Raw genomic sequence first — 27,439 nt, 5'->3', positions numbered from 1 at the left:
TAGAAACTCAAAGCCATACGGCATGCTGTATTTGAGTCCTGCCTGGAAAATGGATGAAGCAGGGTCTTCCGCCATGCACAAGGTGCCCCCACAATGGAACGCAAAGAGATGCTCTGGGAAGTCCCTGTAGCTCCTTTGAAGGAAACATCTAGGCCAGCAGCACCACCTCCCTACCAGGGGTCATAAATTAACCCTTTGCACATTTCCCAGCTCTTGCCTGGGCTAGTGAGATATCAGAGTGCCAGAAGCACTCAAGCCATTACCCCACCAGACCCTGTAAGAACCCAGAAGGAATCCACTCTTCCCCTCCATTTCCCCATCACTTCTAAGGTCAATTGTCTGCTTTTGGACATTCACAGCTTCCGCCCTCATGGGCCTTGAGGGATAGTAGAAATGTCAAAACATCCCTGACACTGACCTTAAACTTGACTTTCTGTGAAGAGAGCTGAGTCCTCAATACCCTTTGACAGCCGGGAAGAAAGCAGAGCTACAACCCAGGCTTTTCCTCTTTGCTCCATGCTGCCCTCTGGGGCTCCCTCTCCCTCATTAAGAGGAAAAGTGCTGCCCCTATCCTTCTCTTTTCATCTCTTATTTGCCCCATGGGCCAGACTGAGAGGAGCTCTGTACTTCTGCATCAGCTGTGATTTGGAGGGCTTGGATGGGGAATGTGGAGGAGGGATGGGACAGTAGCATTAGCTTTTATTGAGGGCTTATTATACATCAGCTGCTGTCTTCCATGCTTTACTCACATCCTCTTTTAGCCCTCATAAATAACCACATTAGGTAGGTACTATTTTGTCCCCATTTTACAGATGAGAAAACTGAGGCAGCAAATTCAGTTCAGTTCAGTCGCTCAGTTGTGTCCGACTCTGCGACTCCATGAACCACAGCACACCAGGCCTCCCTGTCCATCACCAACTCCCAGAGTTTACCCAAACTCATGTCTATTGACTTGGTGGTGCCATCCAACCATCCCATCTTCTGTCATCCCCTTCTCCTCCTGCACTCAATCTTTCCCAACATCAGGGTCTTTTCAAAGGAGTCAGCTCTTCACATCAGATGGCCAAAGTATTGGAGTTTCAGCTTCAACATCAGTCCTTCCAATGAACCACCCAGGACTGATCTCCTTTAGGATGGACTGGTTGGATCTCCTTGCAGTCCAAGGGACTCTCAAGAGTCTTCTCCAACACCACAGTTCAAAAGCATCAATTCTTCAGTGCTCAGCCTTTTTTATAGTCTAACTCTCACATCCATAGTGGATCCATACTGGATCCACACTGGAAAAACCATAGCCTTCACTAGATGAACCTTTGTTGAGAAAGTAATGTATCTGCTTTTTAATATGCTGTCTAGGTTGGTCATAACTTTCCTTCCAAGGAATAAGTGTCTTTTACTTGGCTGCAGTCACCATCTGCAGTGATTTTGGAGCCCAGAAAAATAAAGTCAGCCACCGTTTCCACTGTTTACCCATCTTTTTCCGTGAAGTGATGGGACCAGATGCCATGATCTTAGAGTAATTTGCCTAAGAGTACAGAGCAGGACGGGATCTTAAAAACTGAAAGCTATAGATGGCTTCCATGTACTTGTGCCCAGGGTTAGTCACTCACTTGTGTCTGCCTTTTTGCAACCCCATTGACTGTAGCCTGCCAACCTCCTCTGTCCATGGAATTCTCCAGGCAAGAAAACTGGAGTGGGTAGCCATTCCCTTCAAAGTGAAAGTTTTAGTTGTGTCTGACTCTTTGCAACCCCATGGACTGTAGCCCACCAGGTTCCTCTGTCCATGGAATTCTCCAGGCAAGAATACTGGACTAGGTAACCATTCCCTTCTCCAGGGGATCTTCCTGACCCAGGGATCAAACCTGAGTCTCCTGCACTGCAGACCTAAATCTGAAGGGAGATGATACATAGTTAGTTTCAGGCTCTTGGGAGCTGTGGAAAGATGCAGTCCTATGAACTCTGGGAGCAGCGAACCATGCAGCTAGACCTTGTTGTGAGATTCTCCCACCAGAGTTCCTTTGTACCCCCTGCAACAGAGAGAGAGTCACCTCTTTTCTGCCTGAACTCTATTTGGTAAGTCCTGGTGATGTTTGGGCTGAAAGTAGCTTCATTTTTCCTCTCTTCATAATTTAATCAAAGCCATTTTTCAGATCTACTGATTGCTCTTGGAAATAGGAACTTCAAAGTTGGGGAGTCAGTGAATAATTGAAGTTCGTACCAGCTCTCTGGGTCTGCTGTTAATGGGAGTAATAACACTATTAATAGCGATGTCAGTGCAGACACCCTGGAAAAGTCCATAACATTAGCTTAATGGCTGGAGGTAATGAAGTCCGCGCAGAGGAGCTAGCCTGGTAAATTAACTTCCCAGACTTTTAGGCAGATGCCCTTGTTGCCATGGGTCTGCTAGAGCAGCTCAGGGGCGCCTTGGAGATGACCACACTCTTAGCTGACCTTTCACCCTTGGGATGTGATTTCTAGATGAGTCCTGGAGAATTCACAAGTCTCAGTGATATTCAAAGTGCTTCCAGTGGCAGGCAAAAACAGAGATTAGCCTGGAAAAGAAGATTGGAGGGAAATTTTTAACTTGCCCTAAGCACAGAAGGGGACATCAGAATGGCAAGGGAAATGGGTTTAGTAGAAGCTTTGGGGAGGCAGAGCACAGTGGGTGAGAATGGAGGGTCCAGAGTTGATCTGTGTTTAAATGCAGGCTTCTCTGATTAGCTGGTGACCTTGAGCAAGGGGAGAAGGAAACGGTAACCCAGTCCAGTGTTCTTGCCTGGAAAATCTCATGGACAGAGGAGCCTGGCGGGCTATGGTCCATGGTGTTGCAAAGAGTCGGACATAATTAAGGACTAAGTGACTTAGCACGCATGTATGCATTGAGCCTGCTTCCCTGATAGTTCAGTTGTAAAGAATCTGCCTGCAATGCAGGAGACCCTGATTTGATTCCTGGATCAGGAAGATTTGCAGGAGAAGGGATAAGCTGCTCACTCCAGTATTCTTGGACTTCCCCTGTGACTCAGCCGGTAAAGAATCTGCCTGCAATGCAGAAGACCTGGGTTCGATCCCTGGGTTGGGAAGACCCCCTTGAGAAGGGAAAGGCTGCCCACTCCAGTATTCTGGCCTGGAGAATTCCATGGGCTGAGCAACTTTCACTAGAGCAGTGACCCTGGGCCACAGAGCTGGAGTCTGAATCTAGCTCAGCCTGGCTCCAGAGCCCATGCTGAACTTCTACACTCTGCGATTTTAATCACTCCTCCACCCACCCCACCCTTCGCTTCCTCCTGCTCACTCACATTTACCTTTGTCTGCTGGGCAGGAGGTATGCAGGGGATTCCAAAATAAGTCAGGCATAGTTCCTTCTTTTGAGAAGTTCACACTTGATAGGAGAGGGCTGCATTTAGCTTAATAATTGTCATACAGTCCAAAAAGTTCTAGATGGCAGGAAATGCCACAGTGCTGTTAATTTCACTTGGGGTAGGAGCACGCTTACTCCTTGGAAGAAAAGTTATGACCAACCTAGATAGCATATTGAAGAGCAGAGCCATTACTTTGCCAACAAAGTTTCATCTAGTCAAGACTATGGTTTTTCCTGTGGTCATGTATGGATGTGAGAGTTGGACTGTGAAGAAAGCTGAGCGCCAAAGAATTGATGCTTTTGAACTGTGGTGTTGGAGAAGACTCTTGAGAGTCCCTTGGACTGCAAGGAGATCCAACCAGTCCACTCTAAAGGAGGTCAGCCCTGGGTGTTCTTTGGAAGGAATGATGCTAAAGCTGAAACTCCAGTACTTTGGCCACCTGATGCAAAGAGTTGACTCATTGGAAAAGACTCTGATGCTGGGAGGCATTGGGGGCAGGAGGAAAAGGGGATGACAGAGGATGAGATGGCTGGATGGCATCACGGACTTGATGGACGTGAGTTTGAGTGAACTCCGGGAGATGGTGGTGGACAGGGAGGCCTGGCGTGCTGCGATTCATGGGGTCACAAAGAGTCGGACACAAATGAGCAACTAAACTGAACTGAACTGAGGAGTGGGCTGGTGGGGAGAGGGGCGCCATGGCAAAAGCATGGTTGAACCTTGTCTAGAGGGATAGGTAGAAGTTGGGTGAGGGTAATGTGGTGAGAGGGGCGTCCAGACAGAGGAGCTGGGGTGCACAAAAGCAAGGAAATCAGAAAGAGGAGAAATCTGGAAAGAACAGCCCCAGTTTGCTAAGGAGGGAGAGGGTGGTGAGGGCTGAGAGTGAGTGGAGAGGGGGGATAGAAAGAACTTTCACCTGTTTTTGTGAATGAGGAGGCCTTGAGAGCACTTTGGGGTGACTCTCAGGGGTTTGATGTGGCAACCAGTGGTTGGAATTGCCTTCTTCCAATGTGGGCGTGATAGGGGTTGGACAGGCTGGTGAAAGGAAACTAGGTTAGTCCTGGGCACCTCCTAGTTGCTGCTGGCAGTGCCAGGCCTCCGTGCCAGCCCCTCGGTGGACCAGGAGCTGCATCCTGAGTCCCCGTGGGTCGCTCTGTCCTCCCCAGGTGCACCCGGAAGGAGCGCTGTGAGCGGTCCAGAGAGCCCCGAAGGTTCGCCTCCGAGGTGAAGCAGTGCGTCCGGCTGACCGTCCACCCCAGCAACATCTCCGTTTCTCAGTACAACGTCCTGGTGAGACGGTGGGAAGGGGTCGAGGGACTTGGGGAAGAGCCCTCTTCCCACCAAAAGGGCCGCAGACCCATCCCCACCCCCAGGAGGGCTGGGCTGTGTCTGGCCAGCAAAGCCACCCCAGGGCAGAGCAGGGGTTAAGAATGTGTCCCTGGGGATGGGAGAGGGGAACGTTTGCAGGAATATTGGGGAAGAGGCGCTGTGCATAATGGATAGAAAGGCAGGGAAAACTGAGACACCAAAATGACAAGAAGAGTGACCGAGACAGGGAGAGTGTTGGGAACGCCATCCTTGTCTGTAAGATGGGAAAGATGCATGTGCAGAGGGAGAAGCCGGGACACAGGCACCTGGATGACTGATGTTCCCAGTTTCCAAAATTGAAGATAATGGAATCATGCCCATCTCTCTACCTACAAATCCCCTAAACAGTCATTTCCATTTCCTGGGCCAACTACATTCAGACGCTAATTTCTTTTTTCTCTGTCTCTTACTGTTTTACCTTCTCCATCCGCTCCTGTCATAATTCTTTTCTTCTTTATGTCAATATTGCCACATGCTTTTCTCTCTTCTCTTTCTCTCTGATCTCTTTTGCCCTCCCTCTTTCTTACTTTATTCCCATTTCTCCTCCCATTTCTCTCTTCTTCTCTCTCCCCACACTGGGCTGTTCACAGCTGGTCCTGGAGACATACAACGTCCCGGAGCTGACAGCTGGCGTCAACTGCACCTTTGAGGACCTCTCAGAGATGGATGGGCTGGTGATAGGCAATCAGATCCAGTGTTACTCCCCGGCAGCCAAGGAGGTGCCCCGGATCATCACGGAGAACGGTGAGTGGTCCCCAGAGGCAAAGCTGGGTGGCAAGTCCTTCCTCCTGCTGCCTGGACCACGAGAACTCAGGACAGATGCAGGGGATTGGGGAGCGGGGAGCACGCAGGAGGGGAGGGTTGGAGGAAAGGGTGTACCTTGGTGGGGATGCTCTAGGAAGACGGGGATGGAGTGTCCCTCCACTGCCTTTGGAATTGAAACTGGGTGAGCATCCAGGAGTCAGCCTCACCATGGGTGAGGAGCAATGCCAAGAGGGCGAGGGAGGGAATGGCCAGCACAGCATCAGAGAGTGCCAGCTTAGAGATCTTGCTGCAGCATGGGAGGAGGGATGGGGTGCAGGGGTCATTTGGCTCCTTACCTCCTCCTACACTGCAGGGTCTCTGACGCTGACTGCTTTCCACACCATCCCCGACCCGCCCAGCCTCCCCAGAGCTGCCTGTTCATGGCCGGCTGCCATGGGAAGGATAGAGTGGACAGAAGTCCAGCACTGGGAGGCACAGACCAGCCTGGGCAGCCTGATTCCATGTTGGTCCTCCGATTTGGGCTTGTCACATTTGTTCTGAGCTGATTGATTAATGAGGCTCTTGGGGAAGGCTCAGAACAAGGGGCCTGGGGTCAGGGCTGTGAATTAAACATGGGCCTCAGCTCCTTCCTGGCGCCAGCTGAGGAGTCCAGGGACGCCCGCCCGAGCGGAGCCACCAGTCCCCCCGAGGAGGGAGCGTCAGAGTCTCCCCTTACAGAAGTGGAAGGGGCTCGTGGGGCACTTACATACGTGCAACACTTCTTGCGTGGTTTGTGGCAACATTGCCAAGTGTCTACACGTTTCTCCTGGTAGCTAGTCAATGTGTGTGTTCACAATTCTGTGCAGCCTGCATGGACATCATACATGTGAATGCACATGTGAATACCTGTCAGAGTGTGTGTGTGTGTACAGGAAAGAACCTGGTAAGCAAATGAGAGGTGGATGCTGGGACTAGAGTGAGGAAAAAGGAATAGACTAGAACTACTGTCTGCAGCTGTTCTGTTCTTGGATTAGTCCATTCTGCCCTGGACTGGGCCCAGCTGATTCCAAGTCCTGTTAGAGCTGAGCACACCTCCTGGGGAGTGGGCGGCCCTTTCCCAAGGTGTGCTGCTCTCAGTGGGACCTGACCCTTGACTGTGGCCCTCCACCTGACCCCACGGCCGCTCTGCCCACAGGGGACCACCACGTTGTCCAGCTGCAGCTCAAGTCGAAGGAGACAGGCATGACCTTCGCCAGCACCAGCTTTGTCTTCTACAACTGCAGTGTCCACAATTCGTAAGTGTCCCCCCGTCTCACTCAACTCCCTGTTTCTGGGGTCAAAGCTCATCCAAAGAGAGGAGGCCCCCACCCTTGTTCCATATTACCATCTGAAGGTGACCTCTCACTTCCCTCCTCTGGCACCCACGGGGTTAATGGAAGAGGCTAGAATCAGCAGAGTGAGAGCCTGTGAGCTGGGGAGCTCCAGGTCCCTCACCCATACATCTTCTCTGGCATAAGTCTGTCTAACCTGATTCACCTTCCACCATCTGTTGAGGAGGGGTGCTTTTCACCTGCAGAACAGAGCAGCCAGCATCTTAGATGAGAGAAGGGGTCTGGGGAGTGAGAGGAAGCCCCATGTGTGTGAGCAGGTGGTCCCACAAGTCACCCGAATGCTCAGCTTGCACAATTTCCCTGCAGAGGGGTCAAGACTCAGCTGGCAAGGGTCAGAGGAAGGCTTTGGCCTGGGGCGGGGTCTGGCTCTTGCTCAGGCTCCAGCTCTGGCTCTGTTTGACTGGAGCATCCACTTCCTGAGGGAAGCCACGGAGGACAGAGGCTCGGGCTGCGGCATCAGGCCAGCTAGTCCACATAGCTATTCTGCGCCCAGTGTCTTCTGTAAGCGAGGAAGCAGTAGTTCTCCTCCTGGGGATGTCACCCACACACTTAACAGCTGACATGGTGAGGGCTCGGTCCCATTGTCTGGTACATCGCTGATTGCTTGCCAGCCCCCACCGGTGGCTGTGAGAGCTAAAAAAGCCATTACAAGGATGGCACTTAGATCCATGTCTGGCCCATTGTCTAGGCACTGTGTACTTTACCGTTATTATGTTATTATTTCCTCTCTAAAAGGATGGATTTGGACCATACTGAGAAGATACAAACCTTTCTTTCACCATAGAAACCTTTCTTCAACTAAGATTAGGTGTGAAAACCCAAGATACAAAATGAATGGAAGAAGAAGATGGTTGAGAGTTAAGGGCACCTGGATCCCCTCTATCTAGGAATCCCTCACATCTCACACAGTCTCCAGAAAAGCTCCATGGAACTCCCAGGGTTCCCTAGAGCACAGTTTGAAAACCACAGAGCCTGATCTCAAAAAGCTTTGCTGGCTTTAACATAATGTTCTGTTTCCTTCTCCATATAGGACAAGCTAGTTAACATCACCAAAGATACTTGGGGCTCTAGGCTGTGGGCTTTGTCTGGTTATTGGTTATGGCAGCTGTGAGTCCAGAGCTTGGCTCTCTTTGGAGCCCCACATAACAGGCGGCCATTCCTCCCAGCCAATTGGAATTCTCTTCCTCCTTCTTTCCAAAGAGCTTGCCATGGCTTTACGCTTAGTAACCTAATCCCTCACTCCCCTTTTGCCCCTCTAGGAAAGTGAAGTTGGTAGATGAAGGCATATTCTAAGTTTCCATTCAGTCTATCAAATGACTTTAAGCTTCCTATGTGCAAGACAGTGTGTTACTCATTAGACAGGGAGGATCAGAAAATAATAACATGCAAAGATTCAATCCCTAGCCCCCAAGAATCATGGCCTAGTGGGCAAGCAGATACACAGGACAGCACATAAGTAAAATATAATACAGCAAGACCAGTACTGTCTCAGAGACAGAAACAAGGGGATGAATGGGGTGAAGGTTTCAGTGAGACCAACTCGCCATCAGTCAAAGAAGCAAGAGGAGATGGTGAGGCAGAAGAAATGGTACTCCAGGTAGAAGGACAGCTTGGGGACAGCAAGCCTGTTCTTGGCTGAAGCACCAGACACGTGCTGGGACAGTGGGCCTGGACCACAAAAGGCTTAGCTTGCATGGCAAGGCATTTAGGTTTGACCTTTTATAAGAAGGGAACCATGCTGGGTTTTAAACAGGAAGGTGCTTTTATCAAGTTGCCTTGTGATTCCTGGGGTAATGAGTAGAGGTTGGGCTGCCAACTCTGCAAGAGCCCCATACTGAGGGGGCAGCCTCAGGACCTTCCCCTGCCAGAGTAGGTCCATGTCAGCCGAGACTCTGGAGTCAACTGGAATTAAAACTCAATTTCACTGTTTGTCCTAATTCCGATGGGTTCTCTGGATGAGCCCCTCAACTCCAGACCTCACTGTTTCCCTATTCAGCCAATGCGAGGGCCATCCTGTAAAAATGGAGGGCGCTTGATGAGGTCCTGGGGGATCAGGTTGTCAAGTACCTGACTAAAAGGGAGGAGGCCAGACTCCCAGCTTCCTGAGGACTTGGAGAGAAAGGGGCTGGGTTTTTAACCAGATCTGCTCTTCCTGAGTGTGTAAGGGTGGTTTCTCCTGCCATGAGACACGTTTTGCTAGGCTCTAGAGTCTTCGGCGTTCGGCTTTGGGCGCATACAGGTTCTCTGATGTGTGCCTTTTCCGCCTCTGTGCCCAGGTGCCTGTCCTGCGTGGAGAGCCCATACCGCTGCCACTGGTGTAAATACCGCCACGTCTGCACCCACGACCCCAAGTCTTGCTCCTTCCAGGAAGGCCGGGTGAAGCTGCCTGAGGTAGGTCCCACAGCCAGAGCCATGAGTGCTGCCTGCCGTGAGCAAGGGGCACCCAGGGAGGCTTTCCCTTAAAAAGAGGAAACAGAGGTAAATCCAGGAGGACCACCCCCTCGCTCTCCAACCCTGCCCCTTAAAGAATCATTTCTTGAAAGCAGTAAACAAGCAAAGTTCTCCACTCTGGATCAGTCCTGGGGGTTCAGTTACAGGCAGAAGTGCCCTCCAGGTCACTCCAGCCAGCATGACCCTCCGCACACCAGGTGAGTTCCAAAACAATTCCAGAGATGTGTGTGTGTGTCCTGGAAATAATTATACAGAGCAGGATTGTGTGTAGAGTCCTCTAGCTTTCCCTTGGAGCATTGTCCACAAAGCCGAGCTGAGATCAAAAAGGTCAAATTACCCCCACCCCTGCAGAGTGGTGGTTCTCAAAGTGTGGTCCCAGACCAGCTGATGGCCCCTCGGGGCTGAGGCATCTGCGATTCAGCTGCACAGACCACTCTGTGAATCACTGACCCAGAGTCAGGCTCCATGACCATGGCACCGTTTCTGTTCCCTCCTCATCTTTAGTCTTATCTGTGCAAAGTCTTCATCGTCATAATAGACATCCTCTATGCCTATATTGTTTCCTCTCTGATAATGTAAGCTTTAGGGCAAAGACCTCAAGGGTAGTGGATGTAAAATTCACTTTGAAAAAGTCTACTGTTGTTCCAACATAATGGTGCTCTTTGACTCCAACCATGGGGTCAGTAGTTCTGCGCAGAGTGGTTTAGAATGCTGTTGTTTAGAATAGGAAGATGGAGAAGCAATATCTATATCGCGCTGCTTAGACCCCACTGGATGCAGGGACAGGGCACTCTCTCAGCCAACACTGGGCTCAGACAGGCTCTGATATTGCCCCCACCCCCAGGTCTTGGATGTACCTTCTAGCCCTCTTCACACACCTACATGAGTGCCATGACCATATGGCAAAACCATAGCTGTGAGAGCAGGGCCTTTCCAGGTACAGAAAGTATAGGGGCTCTTTAGGGGACTGGATAGGGCATGGTGAGAACAGAGAGGCTTGTCTTGGTGCCCCCTCCCCCTCCGGCTAGATTCCCACCCACCAGGAACCCTAAATTAGGCCAAACCCTTAAGGGCAGGAGGGAAGCTGTCTTGTCTCTGAAAGGTAGGAACGACACCTCACCACCAGCATCTTTTTTTCTTTTTCTTTTGCCTACACTGGGTCTTGGTTGCAATGCACAAGCTTCTCTTGTTGCAGAGTGCAGGCTCTAGAGCTCACAGTTTCAGTAGCTGCAGCGTGCAGGCTCTCTAGTTGCATCATGCGGGTTTAGCTGTCCTGAAGCATGTGGGATCTAAGTTCCCCAACAAGGATCAAACCCTCGTCCCCTGCATTTGGAGGCAGACTCTCAACCACTGGACCACCAGGGAAATTTCTCACCACCAGCATCTACCGTATCGGGCCCTCCTTACCCAGGAAAATTAACTGACCTGTGCCTGGCGATGAGGAATTTCCAGCCCTGGATCCCGTTTTCCCAGGATGTGCTGGCCAGGCAGGACTTCTCCAGGTAGAGAGTAGGCAGAGCCGTCCATGTAGAGGGAAAGGCAAGGAATGGTGAGGTTGTCGAGTAAGAGGATGATCCCAACTGGGTGGGGGATCAAAGGAACAAAGAAGACAGAAAAAAGCAGAAATGTGAAAACATTCCTCAAGGTCATTAAATGATTTCAGGGCTTTTGAAATCCACAAGATAGCTCAATTGTCTCTGTTTTGGTCTCATTCTTGGGCCTCTCCACACATGAAATCCCTCCCAGATACACCAGCCTGGGAAGCTGGCCAGAGGCTGAAATCCTCTTTTGACTGCTCCCGTCAAGTCCCTTGTAGGTTTCAGACCAGAACAAGAACAGGCTGTGGAAATCTCTAGACCCTCTACGACCCTCTGCCTCTACGACCGGGTCTGTCTGTGGCTGGAAATGGCTGCTCTGAATTCATAATCCAGAGAAGAGCCCCAGACCTAGATCATCCCTTCATGGGGAAAGGAAGAAAAGAGGTTATGTCCTGGCTTTAAGTAGGAATGTGAGTCTAATTTTTATAGTTACATTCTCTGCTTGTCTTGAACTAAGACAAAGTGGAGCTAAAGCTAATAAGACAGACAGGGGTCTGACAGCCAAGGGGCACATCTTGGCATGAAGACCCTGAAAAAAGGCTGTACCGTCTCCTCAGTCCTGGACTTTTGTCTTAGTGTGATGTCAGGAGCAGAAGAAGGGCTGGTTGACCCACCAAGCAAGGACTAAGAGCTTAGGAAGTATGTCTTGTTATGTTGCTCAGAAACCCACAAGTAACTTGATGGGAGCAGAGACAAAGAGGTTTTCAGACTGCCTCTGGCTTCCCAGACTGGTGTATCTGGCAGGGATTTCACGTGTAGAGAGGCCCGAGAATAAAATGAAAACAGAGACAACTGAGCTATCTGGTGGATTTCAAAGGCCCTAATCATTTAATTACCTTGAAGGAGGTTTCCACATTTCTGCTTTTTCTGTCTTGTTTGCTCCTCCTGTCCCAAGTTCCTTTTCTTTTAAATATGTAAAAGGTGCTGGCATCTGCTACTCAGAAAGAGGGGGAGGGGAAAAAACAGAAAAGAATAAAGCAAGAGCCCACCACGTTTCTCAGTGCCATTCAGTGATCTCCATAAAGGAACAATGTTTTCAAGTGCCCAGATCACAAGCCAGGCACAGCTCTCATCTGTACCTGGTTGTGGCAAAGGTCACTGGGGATTCATGGAACCTCAGAGGGTGTGGCACCAGGGTCCTTGAAAGAAGAAAAAGCCTGGAGGAGCGTGATGGATGGAGGGGCAAAGAGAAGGACTAGCCCACGACAGTCCAGTTACCATTGTTATGGCAAGCCATCACAGTGACGGGCTCCCAGATAACTTGAAATCACCATGCCTCTCTTATCACATCACTGAATGGAATTAACATTGGCTTCTCTTTTTCTTGGATGCTTATTTATTTCAAGAGAAGGAAGCTTTAAAGCTGTGCTCCTCCTGGTCCAAACTTGTAGGTTGCACTATACCCAGATCAATAACAGACTATTTTGAATATAACACAAAGAGGCCAGAGTTCACCACTTCATCATGGTTGTTGTAACAGTGTCTTCCTGGAGACTGTACCAAGGAGAAAAGAAATAAGTAAGTATCTGTGGACTATTGGCTGATTCGAGCCATTTTAGGTCAGCAGAAGAAGGTCATTGTCCTCAGAGATTTAAAAAAAAAAAGTCCTGGCTGCTAATGGAAATATGATTTTTTTTTTAATGTCATTGTTTTGTTTTCTATATTTTTGTCTCTCAGAAGAGCTGGTAACAGGAATAACGGGTAACAAAGAAACTTACACATTTGAATGGTGATTTTGAGGAAGCCTCCAGACACAATAACACAGTCTCCATGCCAGGGGAAGAGCTTATTCATGGCATGGTACTCTGAAACATTGTCACAGGTCACGTCTCATCCTGCCTTACCCACTGCTGAGCATTTCCTACACACAAAGAATTATGGGAGGTTTGCTGCTGCTGCTGCTAAGTCGCTTCAGTCGTGTCCAACTCTGTGCGACCCCAGAGATGGCAGCCCACCATTCTCCAAGCAAGAACACTGGAGTGGGTTGCCATTTCCTTCTCTGATGCATGCAAGTGAAAAGTGAAAGTGAAGTCGCTCAGTCGTGTCTGACTCTTAGCAACCCCATGGACTGCAGCCTACCAGGCTCCTCCGTCCATGGGATTTTCCAGGCAAGACTACTGGAGTGGGGCGCCATTGCCTTCTCCGATGGGAGGTTTAACAGTATATAAAATTATATGGTGGCTCAGACAGTAAAGAAGCTGCCTGCAATGGGAGACCCAGGTTCAATCCCTGAGTTGGGAAGATCCCCTGGAGAAGGGCATGGCAACCCACTCCAGTATTCTCTCCTGGAAAAGCCCATGGACAGAGAAGCCGGGAAAGCTACAGTCCTTGGGGTCACAAAGAGTCGGACACAACTGAAGGACTAGCACACACACAAGAGACCAGTGGATCTGTATTTAGAGACGTGTAAAACGGGACCATTGGTCCATGTGATCGCTGAGGTTCTGTAATTATCAGTGGAAATAATTTGGAGAACATCAACGAGAAACCCACGTCCAGGAAGTGGCCTTACCAGGTGGGTATCCAAGGGTGGCCTAGGTCTCCCAGTTCTGCCCAACGAGGGGCTCACATAGCCTCAGGTCTGTAGCAGCCCTGAACTTCTAGGCCCAAACACACCCTGGGAATGAAGGGGGAGACTCAGGCCCAGCCATTCTTCTAGAAGTCCCTAGGTTTTCATTTGCTTTCTACCTTTGAGTGTGGGATGTAGACAGAGGCCTTTTGTTAGCCAAGAAGGAGGCTGCCAGGTGGCCCTTCTACTCCCCAGCAGCATCCTGTATCCCTAAGAAGATTTTCATCCAGGTGTCTTCCAGTTTCAACACTGGCTTTGTTGACTGACTATCACCACGCATGTTGAATTACCTCTTTTTTTCCCCTGAACAAAGAGGGCATTCAGGTGAAGTTATTGGTCTGGAACAGAGAACTGGTCAATCATTGTTGTTATTATATTAATGGCAAGTATTCTCCAGTAATTACAATTATTAGAAATAGAATGCCCAATAGCATATGTCGTTTATAGTCACTGTATTCCAGTTACAAGGAATGATTTTGTTTCAACTAATGATGGCATTGTGATAACAACCCTGGGTCTTTAGATCAGCTGCCAGATCCCGGGTACCGACAAGAATAGGAAGAGGAAGATGAGGGAAAGCTGAAGTGGGATCAGAGAGTTTTCAGTCTTGTTCTCCCAGTATCAGCTGAGACTCCTGGCTTCCCACAGGAATGGCCTTTCACCAGGGCAGCTACCAACAAGGCCATGCTCTCGCCTTCACCGAGAAGGGAGGGGCCGCCGGTCTCCAAGTGGTTTTGGAATCCTCTGCTGGATGACCTGAGCCCCCCATCAAGCCCACACACTTAATAACTATGATTCTTGGGGAACAAAGGCGAACTTCCATGGGAAAGCACATGCAATGAGAAGAATTTATCCTCGAAGGACTATTTTGCTGTTATTTCTCATCTACACTCAACGACAGAGTCAGCTACAGTTGATGCTGTGTTGTTTAGGCTCCAGCCTGGCTGAGCTTTGCGAGGAAGGCGAGGCCCACCTAGCGCCCATGAGCAGGCTCACAGAGGAGCTTCCTGCAGTCCCTCTCTTCCTGAAGTTCAACCAGAGCCTTTCTCCAGAGAACCGTTGTGAGATCAGAAGAGGCAAAATGAATTCTATCTGATTTCCAAAGCTGTGCTTGAAAGCCTGTCCCCAAGTCCCCTATCACCCTGATAGCACTGAGATGAATCCATTGCCAAGACAGATATTGGGAAACCTGCAGATCCCAAGGTCAGTCCTCCCCGGGACTGCAGAATTAGTAAGGCAGGAAAAGTCCAGTCCTGGGAGAGGCTGCTGAAATAAGCCCCATGCCCAGAGATAAGGCAGGCCAAAGGCCTGTCCCCCAGCTGGACTTGAAGGAGCTCAGGTCTCCTTGTCAGGGACTCTGCTCCCCTTTTTGCAAAGGAACTATTCCCGAGACCCAACTCAGGGAAACGAAACCACCCTTGCCATGCCTTTCACCCTCCTTTGAGAAAACAAAGCCAAACCCAGCTCAAGAACTTGCTCGCCCCTTGTGCCCCTGCCCCCTCTGCAGGTTTCTATTACTGGGTTGCCATTTCTCCACTCAATTGCACTTTCCATCAATCTCATCTGCTCCTCCCCCTGCTTAAGGTTATGGGTATTTCCTTTTTGTATTATTACTTGGCTCTCTCCATAAACTGGCCCATCGTAGATCACGCTAATGGCATTATAAACTTGGGGAACAGTGAAGAAAATATATGGTGCATTGCATTTTTGTATTGGGCACCCTGGGTCTGAGAAGGTGAGTGTAAATTTGGGGGTTGAGGCTGGGGCTGACTTGGCTTTGGAATTGATGGCGGCTGAGGTGACATGGGGGGAGGGGTGACCTGCAAATTACTTATTCCTTAGCTACCCTTCTGTGCTGCCCCCACCCAGCTCCCCCCCCCTCCCGCCCCAGAACATCACATCCCCCTAGTCTTGCAGTAACAACTGAGAGAATTAGAGCCCTCATCTTGTAAACACACTAGGGGCTGTAAATCCACAGCCTACCACCACCCCTTCCCCAGGAACCACCAGCCCTGGAGGCAGATTTTCCTCTCCCAGCTGGGCAACACTCTTTATGTCCTTGTTCAATTATTTAAATATGCAATGAAACCTCTGTATAAAGCAGCCAATGACACGCTGGACATGGTAGACAGAAAGGCGTGTTTTTTGCCCTCATGTGTCGGCTTGGGTTGACGCTGCCCCATAATTGGTCATGCTGTCTTTACTTCCGTGTTCATTTCAGTGGAAAAGTGGAAACTAAAATATGCACAAGGCTAGATGGTGGACCTGGAGTCCACCGGAGCCTCTTCCTGAAAGCCAAGATATTAAAGATGTTCTTGCACTTCAAGGCACCCTTCTCCCCACCCTCAGCTTATTCTTAGGACTGCAGAATGTTGTCATGGGCAAAACAGCCTCCCCAGGAATCTGGCTCTTAATATAGGCATGAGTCTTCAAATAATCTTGCTAAATGCAGGTGTTTTCTACTTTCCGGGAGCTGGCCCTTTCAAATGATTGTTTAAAGAAATATCTTCTTTGGAAAAAGAAGGGCAGAATGTTTTTAAGGAATTCAATTGTAAGGGGGTTTGGTCATCATGTGGGGATGAATGTGAGATGATGATGGGAGTGTCTTGTTCGTGGTCACTGTGGGGACTGAGTGAGGTAACTGGTCTTCTTCATTTCTTGCTCATGGACATGGGGGTGATCATATGTGTTGTGCCACGAAGCAAGATAGCACGTGACAAAATGTGTGTAAGGTGATGGAAACGGTGGGTTACAGGGTGAAGCCTTGTACTCCTTGCAGCGTGTTGATTGTCTGAGCCAGAGTAGCGGTATCCACACTGCCTATCAGAGCCGTGTCCCGGGTGTGACTATGTAGGTTGCAACATTGTTGTTTTTGTCCAGTCACTCAGTCATGTCCGACTCTTTGTGACCCCACAGACTGCAGCATGCCAGCCTTCCCTGTCCTTCACTATCTCCTGGGGTTTGCTCAAATGCATGTCCATTGAGTCAATGATGCCATCCAACCATCTCACTCTCAATATATCAGTTATTAAAATACTTCCCTCCTAGTAGGTAAATGGCACTTCCAGGAGACCAACCTCCCCCACAAACTACCCACCACCGCCTTCCAGCATGCAGTGGTTGACATTTTGAATACCAGGCTGTGAGCTACCTGAACAGGCATTGTTTGCCCCCATTTTAGAGATGGGAAAACTGAGTCTCAGAAAGGTGATGTGAGGATGTGTCCCAGATCATCTACTGGGTTGGTAGTAGAACTGGGACCATACAATTCACTGAATCCAAACCAGCCTCTTCATTTTATGGGTGAGGAGACCCAGAGGGTTTGGGAACTTGTCCAAAGCCATGTGGTTGGCTAGCTGAGGTCCTCTCAGAGCACACGGAACCTTCTGGAAGAGGGGACAGCCGCTAGATGAGCAGTGAACAGAGCTGGGACCTCTCTACCTGTCTGCCTTGTGTTAGGGGCACTTGGAGCTGTTGAAATTGTCAGGCTCTGAAGTCAAGAAGGGGTGGATAGGCTGGACCATGGGAATTGATGCGAGTTTGTGGAAAAGAACAAAATAACACAGAGGTGAGGTGGGAGCAGGGGAGCAGGAGCCTTAGAAAAAGGGAGTAGCTGAGAGAACAGGTGCAGCCTGAGCTGAGACGGATGAACGAGGAAAGAACCAACTTTTTTTAAATTTGAGCACTTGCTCCTCTGTGCCAGACGTGTTATACAGGGTAGTTCATGAACTCCCCTCAAATGACCCTATGGGGACGGGTTTTTAGTCCCCATTGGTAGGGAAGCCCTGCACTGTTCAGAGCCTGAACAGTGAACAGTGAACAAGACAGAAGTTAGCAAGAGGAAGAAAACGGACTTGCACTTGTACAGGATTCCCAAACCAGGTTCTTTTAGTTAAGAAAGCTCAAAGGTGAGGACCATGGCTGGAGTGCTGGGGAACAGGGCCTCAGAGAAATGTTTCGTGGAGAAACATGGAAGTCTGCTCTGAAATTTCCCCTGAGCAGACTCAGAGGTGGTGTTGTATCTGGGATCTCAGCACGAGGCTAGGCAGGGTCTGGGGTGTGGGGGCGGAGGCAGCCGGGTGGCAGTGGTCCCTCCATGCCTTGTTGCCTGGGGAGAAATTGCCATTTTACTTTCAATTAGGAGGGACACTGTGGTCAATCAGTAGCGCCACCAGAGGAAAATGGGCCCAGCCCAGCCCCGACTCTCTCCAATTATTATTAATGAACTTAGTCTCAGAGCCGCCAAGCTTTTTATATGCAAAATAGGCCTTTATGGGGCCACTGACAAGGAGGACTCATTAAAAAACAAATCTCAGAGAGAATCTTACAGGGGAAGAGAGAGAGGCTTAACTTCCATCCCAGACCAGAACAGATCCAGCCCCCAGGCGAGGATCCAGCTCTCCACAGGAGGGTTTCGAAGGCCCCTAGTCCTAAACTCTCTGGGGGATCTTTCTGACCCACCACCCCATCCTAAGGTGCTCCTATCTGCCAGGGAGAACTTGCCTCTTTCATTAAGAGGAGGAAAGATGGCAGGTCAGCATCTGAGTTCTTTAGCTGCCAGTGCATCTGCTGACACTGAACCATTATTTTTTCCTCTCCCTGCCTTGGTTTCTCCTGTGCGAAGTAGAAGGGATCCTTGGGTTGACTGAGAGGACTCTGGGATTCAGACGCCCTCACTGTATTGTTCTTGAGCTGCCATATTTTCCTGTAGGACTTGGGGATGAGAAATCCCAACTCTACTCCTCTTAGTCCAAATACATCCCTAGATGCGGCTCCTCGGGCAAATGTGGGTATCAGTTCAGTTCAGTCATGAAGTTGTGTCCAACTGCGACCCCATGGACTGCAGCACGCCAGGCTTCCCTGTCCATCACCCACTCCCGGAGCTTACTCAGACTCATGTCCATTTAGTTGGTGATGCCATCCAGCCATCTCATCCTCTATCGTCCCCTTCTCCTCCCGCCTTCAATCTTTCCCAGCATCAGGGTCTTTTCTAGTGAGTCAATTTTTCGCATCAGGTGGCCAAAGAACTGGAGTTTCAGCTTCAGCATCAGTCCTTCCAATGAATATTCAGGACTGATTTCCTTTAGGATAGACCGGTTGGATCTCCTTGCAGTAGCAGGGGGCAAGGTCAGGCTTGTGCCACTTTTGGAGAGGGAGTGCTGCCATGGTCTCAGGGAGGAGGAAAGAGTGGAGTCAGGATGGGCCCAAACCCTCGGGCTCACCAGTCCCCACTTGGCATCAGTCTTCTCTCCTGAGTTCCCAGCATCACACATCTCCCATTCCAACCTGAACTTCATCCTTTTCACAAAATCGTTTGTCTTGTGTCCCGAGTTCTCATGTTGCCCGAGCAGAGGGGCTGAAATAGCAGCAGAGGTAAGGGCACAGGATGGACCTTTAAGACCCTCAGTCCACGTGGGACCTCAAGGTCCCGGAGACCCACATGCTCTTGAGCCTCAAGGCCAGAAGCAGGGTTCAGGCTCCATCCCTTCGCCCCTCCTGCTGCTCCTCTCTGTTTTATTTAGTTAAAAGTGGGTCAAAACACACATATCATAAAATTTGCTATCTTAGCCAGTTTTAAGTGTACAGATTAGTGGTGGAAAAAGTGCATTCACATTGTTGTATAGCCATGACCACCATCCATCTCCAAAACTTTATTCATCTTTCCCAACTGAAACTGTGCACCCATTAAACACTAACTCCCCCTGAAACTCCTGTTCTATCTTCTGTCTCTATGCATGTGACTACCCTGGGTAGTCATGTGAATGGAATCGTAAAGTGTTTGTCCACAGTGATCGGCTTGTTTCACTTGGCAGAATGTTTTCAAGATTCACCCATGACTTAGAGTGTGTTTAAATTCCCTTCCTTTTAAGGCTGAATCATATTCCATTGCATGTCTATATAACATTTTGCTTATCCATTCATCTACGACGGCACCTCCGTTGTTTCCGCATTTTGGCTGTTGTGAAGGATGCTGCCGTGAGTGTGGGCATCAAGTATCTCTTGGAGACCCTGCTTCCGGTTCTCTTGGATGCAAACTCAGATGTGGATAGCTGGGTCTGCTGCTCCTGGTCTGGCCTCTCTTCGGGTTAAAGGAGTGGATACCCTGGAAGAGAGGAGAGGCTTCTTTTAATGGGTCCTGGGGTACTCCCCTAAGGCAAGGCTACAGGGTCATGGGAAAGAATGGAGGTGAGACCACCCTAATCATGGAATCAGGACTGGTTAGAGCCAAATGGGTCCTTGGATTCCACCCACTTGACAGATGAGGAAGTTGAGTCTCAGGTGGGGACAGATGTGTAATGTGGTCAGGCTTCCATGGCTTGTCAGAAGCTCAGTGGCTCTAGAGCTCTTCTCCCTCCAGTTTTCAGTGACTGAGGGGCTCATGTTTGCTTTCAGACCCAAGGGACAGAACTCCTGGGTGCCTGATTGCCTGGGACACCTTCCATCAGGGTCTCAGGCCTTCCCTTGGCCTCTTTCTTGCCTTACTTTACTGAGGAAGAGAGCTGAGGTTGGGGATCTGAGAGTCTGCAGTGAGCCCATGAGGCAGCATCCTATGAAGGATGTATGAGCCTTGCTTTGACCATTGACCTGCCCAGAGCCATCTGTCTGGTGGGCCTGCCCCAAAAGAGTATCACGCTGGGAGGAATCTAGGCATGGAAAACACACCTGACCCTGGGCCTCAGTCCTGCCCAGGCCAAGACTCTCTTCCAACCAGCTCCTGAGAATCCAGCCACATGCTAGCACCCACCTCCCAGCTGGGCAGAGCACCATTCTCCTTACTTGACCCCCTTCTGCCCCCAGCCCTCTCTGGACAGAGCTGATTGCCCAGTGAAAAGGGGCCCAGTGATCCACCTCCTCCATCCCTGAATGTGCTCAGAAATCAGTGGCTTGCCCCATCAGAGGGAGCTCAGTGTGTGTCTGCCGAGGGTCACTTCCCTGGGGTCAGATCATCCCTAGAGCTCAGGCAGAAGCTTTCTGGATTTCAAAGGTCTCTGGGGCTCATTCCAGAACATCCCCAAATGCCAGACTCAGCCCTAACCCTAACCCTAACCACACCCACCTGGGCCGTGGTCCAGACTGATGTTCTAGAGCCTCGATCCCAGGCTTTGGGGTCACTGCGGGGCTGCTGGCATGGGTCCTTTTGTCCCAGTGCTTGGCAGCCTGAAACCAAGGGAAAGGGGTTGGCAGCCCAAAATGAGACAGGACCCCTAGCCAGCAGAGTTCTGTCTACCAGGGTAGAACCCTCACCCTTGAGAGGGTACCACTGGGAGTCTGGACCACAGGGGCTGGCGAGAGCGGGGTGGGGGTCGACCTCCGTGGGGAGTGCCTCAAGAACTCAGGACATGGGGTGCTCAGTCCCTCTGCCTGTCTGCTGGGGGCTGGGCGTGGGCAGCAGTGCAGAGGGCCCCATGTGGGGAGCCCCTGGGAGGGGTGAGATGATGTGGAACATCTGCGTGATGTCAGGGACTCCTGCCCCTTGGGCTCCCTGTACCCCAGCTGAGCCTCGCTGTCTGTCCAAAGGACTGCCCCCAGCTGCTGCGTGTGGACAAGATCCTGGTGCCTGTGGAGGTGATCAAGCCTATCACCCTCAAGGCCAAGAACCTCCCGCAGCCACAGTCGGGGCAGCGTGGCTACGAGTGCGTCCTCAACATCCAGGGCAGCGAGCAGAGGGTGCCCGCCCTGCGCTTCAACAGCTCCAGCGTGCAGTGCCAGAACACCTCCGTGAGTGCCCGCCCGCGCCTGCCCCTGCACCCACCCCTGCCCGCCGCTCTCTCCTGGCCTCAGTCAGCTCAGCAGGGCAGGACTGCCCCCAACACCAGCAGAACTGTTCAGCTCCCCTCCCACCGCTTCCACCAACCCTGCCGACCCAGCCAAGCTCACCATGCCTTTGCCTGCAGGTGTGGCTCTGTCGTGGTGACCCGAGGGGCTGGGGGCAGCCGTGGGGCCGCTAAACACTGTCTGTGGGCTTAGATGTGTTTGCGGGGCTGCGTCCTCCTTCTGGAAACTCTGGAGTTCTGGAAACTCTTGGCCCGGACTTCCTACCAGGGCTGACCTGAGGGTCTCATCTGAGCTCACAAAGGCCACCCCTATCAGCCTTTACACCCACACAGAGGCTGTTTCCCAGCACATGAGGCTTCTGAGCCAGGCCAGCATCCACGAAGATGCTGGAACAGGAGAGAGCTGGCCGGGGCTGTGCCGCGGAGATCCACACGAACCCTGCCCAGTATTTAGAAATCCACATTAAATCCATGCCGGACCAACTATGGCTCAGCTGCCCTCTACTGCCAACAGCCTTTGCCTGATCCCTGGTCACCACATAATGTGCCCTAATGGGGCACCCCCTGCCTGTCTGCCGGCTCCCCCGATGGCCTTTGACTTTCTCTCTTTCTGGGCTACTTCTATGCACCCGGATGCTCAGAGACAAACAGTAGACTTAAACACTTGTAACATTTTCAAGCTATATGAGACCTAGATTCTTCTTCACAGTACAGAAGAGAAACTGGAGGCCCAGAAGAAGGGACAGGATTGGGTTTGTGGGGCTGAGAGTTGTACAATTTGGGGGACCTTCTTTAAGAATGAAATGCATCAATTCAAAGGAGATACACAGGCAGGCCTTAGGATGGTCTGTGCAGGCTCGTGCAGGGCCCTAAAGCTGACCCTTAGGCTCTATTCACTTCAGGGTAACCCGTCAGGGCGTGATGGTCAAATCTGCTTCTGGTCCGCAGAGGCCCCAGTGCCAGCCCACTCTTGCTCAGGGTCACACAGCTGGTGAGTGGCAGGGCCAGACCTGGGCACAGGGGTGCCCTCCTTTACCGCACTGCCTGCTGTCACTCATGCCATTGCTTCTGGGTACTTACAGGTGATGACTGTAATTAAGGATGTGACGTGGGACCGGGAGAGCCCCTGACAAAGCTCTTCCCGGGGCACCCCGCTCTTCCGGCAGGAAGCAGGCTAGGGGTGAACGGAGCTCCGAGGGGTGAACATGCTGGCCCAGGGTTGCTTATCATTTAGCAACTCCTGGCGATCAACCTCCCAACCTCTGAAACCCACACAGATGTGTGCCCACCACTCATGTCTACATCTCCCTCCTCCCCAGTGGCCAGGCTGTGTTGCAGACTTCTGCAGCACCCCAGATTAAACCTGCAAGGGATATTAAATGCCTCCTGCTTTCTCATGAATCCTGAGGCCAAGCAGGCCCCCCAGGGTCCAGCTCAAATGATTCTCCCCAAATGAGGACATCCCGTGGGAAAAGTAAGCCTGAGTCCCACATTTGACCCAGCAGTAGGTTTTCAGGCTTTAGAGGAAACAGGCTTGTGTCCTCAGAGAAGCTGCCCCAGGGATCCGGGCCCCAGAGGCGTCAGGAGAGAGCAAAGAGTCATGGCCTCTGAGTCACTGGGCTTCAGGGCCCTGTGCTAGACTGAGTTCTGTGGAATACAGGAAGCTACCCCAGGTAATAGCCAGGCAGGTCAGGGCCAGGTCTCCTCCTCTGTGATGCCCCTTCTGAGTGCCTAGTGCTGGCTAGTACCAGTGGGATAAGGAAAGGCACTGCTGACCCCCAGCATGGGCACCTGCTGGTCTGATGTTGAATTCTCGGAAGCTAAGAAATCACAGATCACTCAGCTGCTTGTGTAGGAATTTCTCATCCTAGAGCATGATGCCCCAGGGCATGATGGTCAAATCTGCTTCTGGTCCCCGGAGGCCCCGGTCCACGGAGTCCTGCCCAATCAGCCAGCCTCCAGGGTACACAGGCTCAGGCACTTGCGGATCTGTCTCCAGGAGTTTGGAGGCACCAGATCCATGGTAGAAATGTGACACTGTGGCTGGAGGCCTGGAGCCCAAGGCTCTGACTGCCAAGGAGAGGAGGCGACTTCTAAGCTCCTGATCTTCCCCTTACCATCCCCCCAGGAGTGGGGAGGGCCTGCGCTGGCCTTTGGCCCCCTGACTTGGGGATCCTCTGGAGGCCTCCCCACCCCTATGGACAGTCTCAGGGCCTCCAAGGCCCTGCTCCCAAAATAGCCTTTTTCCTCCTGCCTTTTTCACTTCAACACCATAGTAAGGAAGGTAATGGGAGCATTTATTTCTCGACCATTTTAAAGTCTTAGAAACTGAGGCAACAGGAGGTGTACCCCACAAAGAGTGAGTTCTAGGAGGGTCCAGGACCTGCTGGAATCACGCAGTTCAGGAAGGCTTATCAGGAGCCTCTCTTTTCAGGGGGATCAGTGGGATCCCAGTTGAAATGCCATCTGGGCCAAGGTGGTGCTTACTGTCAAGTGACATCCTTAAAAAAAAATTGGGGTCATTGTCGATGGCAAGCCTCCCTTACCATTGTAATAGAAAACAACGTTCAGGGCAGGACGAGACCTGAGTATTTACTTGATCCTGTGACGGAGGCGGGGAGGGGATCTCCAAAGTCCAGAGAGGGCAGGTGACCTGCCCTAGGTCACACAGCAAGTCATAGCTGATTTAGAACTTAAGCCCAGTCTTATAACACACCCCTCATCAAAGGTTAGGCCAAAACCAGCAGTGAGCACTTTATAGTAGGGTCTGCTCTGCCTCAGGGAGGATGGTGGAAGGAGAGTCACTGTTGTTTTGTTTCCTAAATGAGCTCTCTGGAGTAGGGGCAGGAGGAGAGAAGGTTCTAACAGAGAAACCAACCCCTGCCCCCACACCCTTGGTTTCTGATGGCAGAGACAGGAGGGTGACCAAGAGGTCTCAGAGGAGAGCAGAAGAGGAGAGACGGAAAAGAGAGACATGGGAACATTTTGCACGGGGTAACCCCAGGGCTGGTAGGCAGGCAGCTCACTTCCAGCCCACTATGTGGGGACAGGCCCTGGGCCAATCACCATAGCCCTTGGGGGCCTGTAGGCAGAAAATCAGGGCAGCTCGCAGGCAACGGGGGGGAGGAGGGAGCAACTGTGGGTGTTTGAGGCCTCCTTTAGACTATGGTTCCAGAAATGCCAAGCGTTGCTAAGAATAGCGCCCAGTCCCGCCCTGAAGTCACTGGCCATCACGATAGTCAGTGGGCCGCAGAGGGGCGGAGGGCTGGCTGCACTGCAGACGTAAGGCCCAGCTTCCACCCGCCCACGGGGAGCCTCACGACTCCTTGTGGTGCCCCAGTTTACTGTGTGCAAAACAAGGATGGGGAGACCGATGGGGATGGGGTGACATGTTCCCGCTTCCTGCTTTACTGGAACACAGCTGGGAGTGTGTCTGCTGAGCCTCTGAGGTCCTGGAGATGGACGCAACACATATGCATGTGTTGCATGCGTGCTAAATTGCTTCAGTCATGTCCGGCTCTTTGTGACCCTGGACTGTAGCCCTCTAGGCTCCTCTGTCCATGGGAGTCTCCAGGCAAGAATACTGGAGTGGGTTGCCATGCCCTCCTCCAGGGGATCCTCCCAACCCAGGGATCGAACCCCTGTCTCCTGCGACTGCTGCATTGTCAGGCAGTTTCTTCACCACTAGCACCGCCTGGGAAGCCCTGGCATCTTATGTTGGTGATAGAATTGATAGACATTTCCACCAAAATATCTCAGACAGAGGAATGGCTGGAGGGAAGAATCTCCAAATTATACAGAGGTCCTGTCTTTGCTTGTAGAAGGTCGGGGAAACTGAGGTTCACAGGGAATGAGTAACGTTATCTGTGAGCTGGGCCGTGCACAGTGAGCCAGCTCTTGATTGAGACACTTAACCTCCTGGCCCCTGGGAGCCTGAAACACTTTTCCTTCAGCTCTGGGCTTTGTGCAGATTAACTGCCCACTGATTACACAGAGCTGTATAAATGCTAAGTGGAGTGGAGGTGGGGATGTTAGGGGATGGGAACCAGTGGTCCAGGCTCCCCAGCAGGCTGCTTCCAGAAGGATATAGGTCAAAGGGGAGGGGGGGGGCATCTCCAGGAAGCAGACTGGCTTCCCCGGAGACCTAGAGGGCGTGGGGAACACCGCGGTTAATGATTTCTGTTAATATTTCAGAATTGAGATCTCAGGAAGGGAAGGAGAAAGAGGAAGCAATGCCCAGAACTTCTGATCCTTAAAGCCTTATAATTTCTATTTTCTTCAAAAAGAAAATGTGTGCATATACACGCACACGTACACACACGTCTGAACACATGAGTGTTCTCATCTGCATATGTCTCCGTACGTACTGAGTGTCTGGCACATAAACACTCAATAGGCAGTGCTATTATTCCACATGAACATAAACGCAGGGAACACAAGTGTGTTTTTACGCAGCACCCTTCAGTGTACCCACACAGATTCAAATACACCGTAATATTTGGTGCCCGTTCTCTGTGACAGGCACTGTACCTCCCAGAGCATCGGACGGTTGTCTCGAACCCTCCCGACAGTCCCGTGAGGTACGCACTGTCTGTAATTCCTATTTTTCACGTGGAGAACCTGAAACTCAGATCCTCTGCCCGCATTCACACAGCCGGTCACTGCGGAGTCCCTTCACAGCAGTACACGTGTGTGCCCATGTATGCTCACGGGCGCACACACGTCTGAAAGTACAGGGGTGCACAGACCTCTCCTCACGTCCACACGCATGCCAAGACGTTCGTGCATGCAGACACTGCCGAGCACACATGGGTGGTCGGTCTTGCCTCGCGCTCTTGGGGATCTCAGGTCCTTCTGCAGAGGGCCCTGAAGGTGCTCTTGGTCTTTGGCCAACACACCCCTGGGCCAGACCCAGACCCAGACCTGAGCGGCAGGAACCTGGCTCCAATGCCGATGTAGGCACTGCCAGCATCCTTCCTAGAGGTCTGGGCTGCCTCACACTGGTTCTCACCATCTGTCTCCCACTGGGGTCTCAGTGGAGGGGGATAGGAAGGATGAGGCAGAGGAGCTTGACCACAGGAGGAACTGGGAAGGGGGTATCTGGAAAGTGTTCTCTGCCTCCCTGACCCCCCACTCCTCTCCTACACACATCCCCCTTGGCAGGCCTCTGTCTTCCTGCTGCTAACAGACAGCGAGGAGCAGTGATTCTCTAGATTCTCTTTAGCAGCACCAGGCTCGCTAGAGTGCCTCCCTGGAAGTGCTCCTGTCTCTAGGGATTCCGATTTAGCAGGTCTGGGTAGGGCCCTGTAATCTGCATTTAGTAGACCTCATTCCCCACCCCTGAGGCCCCCATGACTCTGATGAAAGCAGTCTTTTTTTTTTTTTTTTTTTTTTTTTTTTTAAGAAAACTCAGGGCAACTTGGTATGACCCACCCAGATGCAAAACACTTAACCTCTGGGGAGTTGATTACTGGCCTGCAAGGCAGAAAGCTTATGAATCATCAGCTGAGTTACAGGATGACCAAAAATATTCTCCAGTATTATTTCTGCAGGAGCAGGAAGCTTTGCTTTATTCTACGGCTCAGCCCAAACTCTGACCCTGGCCCAGGAGTCATCGGTCAAGAGGGAGATTATGTAAGAGTGTGGATGGTGGTATAAACCACCACCACTGGGGGAGAAACACTGCATGTGGCTCCCTGGCCCAGGCATCATCAGCAAAGAGTTCGTGAAAACCTCTGGTGGGCTAGGGTAGAGCCTGCTTGTGATTCTGTATGAGGACAAGGTCACAGCATGCTTGTCATGGAGCGCGCTCTGTTACTCAGGAATATAGGACAATTTCCCAGGTTAAGATAACATCTCCTTTAGAAGCCCCCACAGATAGGCTGCAGAGCAGAGGCCCCCGAGACCTTCTGCAGCCTGAGCATTCCAAGTTTCTGTGCTGTCTTCCCCTCAGGGAAACAGAGCGTCAGCTGCCTGCCACAATAGCCACGCACATCCCCATGGCCCAGCCCCTCCAAACATAAACCGCGTTAAGAGAGCCTGCTGGCTCTGCAAACACAACTTCAGACCAAGTCCCCTGGACATAACTCTTCCAACAAATTGCCCACCCCCAGTGCCTCCTCCGCGGAAAACCTGTTTTAGCTTCAATCTCCCATCCCACCCCCTATGGTGGGCAGAATCCAGTGGA

General features: G+C 51.3%; 1 protein-coding gene across 3 annotated transcripts in view; it reads left to right on the top strand.

Annotated features, from left to right (window-relative positions):
* Nucleotides 1–27,439, top strand: part of PLXNA4 (plexin A4) — a 481,037-nt gene that overhangs the window by 374,271 nt on the left and 79,327 nt on the right. For all 3 annotated transcript variants that reach the window (XM_006047726.4, XM_025291543.3, XM_025291544.3), the window contains 5 exons: nt 4,523–4,646; nt 5,315–5,468; nt 6,664–6,763; nt 9,136–9,250; nt 20,996–21,196. In XM_006047726.4, the coding sequence (XP_006047788.2) occupies nt 4,523–4,646; nt 5,315–5,468; nt 6,664–6,763; nt 9,136–9,250; nt 20,996–21,196 (694 nt within the window). The remainder of the gene's footprint in view (nt 1–4,522; nt 4,647–5,314; nt 5,469–6,663; nt 6,764–9,135; nt 9,251–20,995; nt 21,197–27,439) is intronic.

The sequence above is a fragment of the Bubalus bubalis genome, chromosome 8 (assembly GCF_019923935.1).
Source record: "Bubalus bubalis isolate 160015118507 breed Murrah chromosome 8, NDDB_SH_1, whole genome shotgun sequence".
Taxonomy (NCBI): domain Eukaryota; kingdom Metazoa; phylum Chordata; class Mammalia; order Artiodactyla; family Bovidae; genus Bubalus; species Bubalus bubalis.
This window is presented reverse-complemented; position numbering and strand designations above follow the sequence as displayed.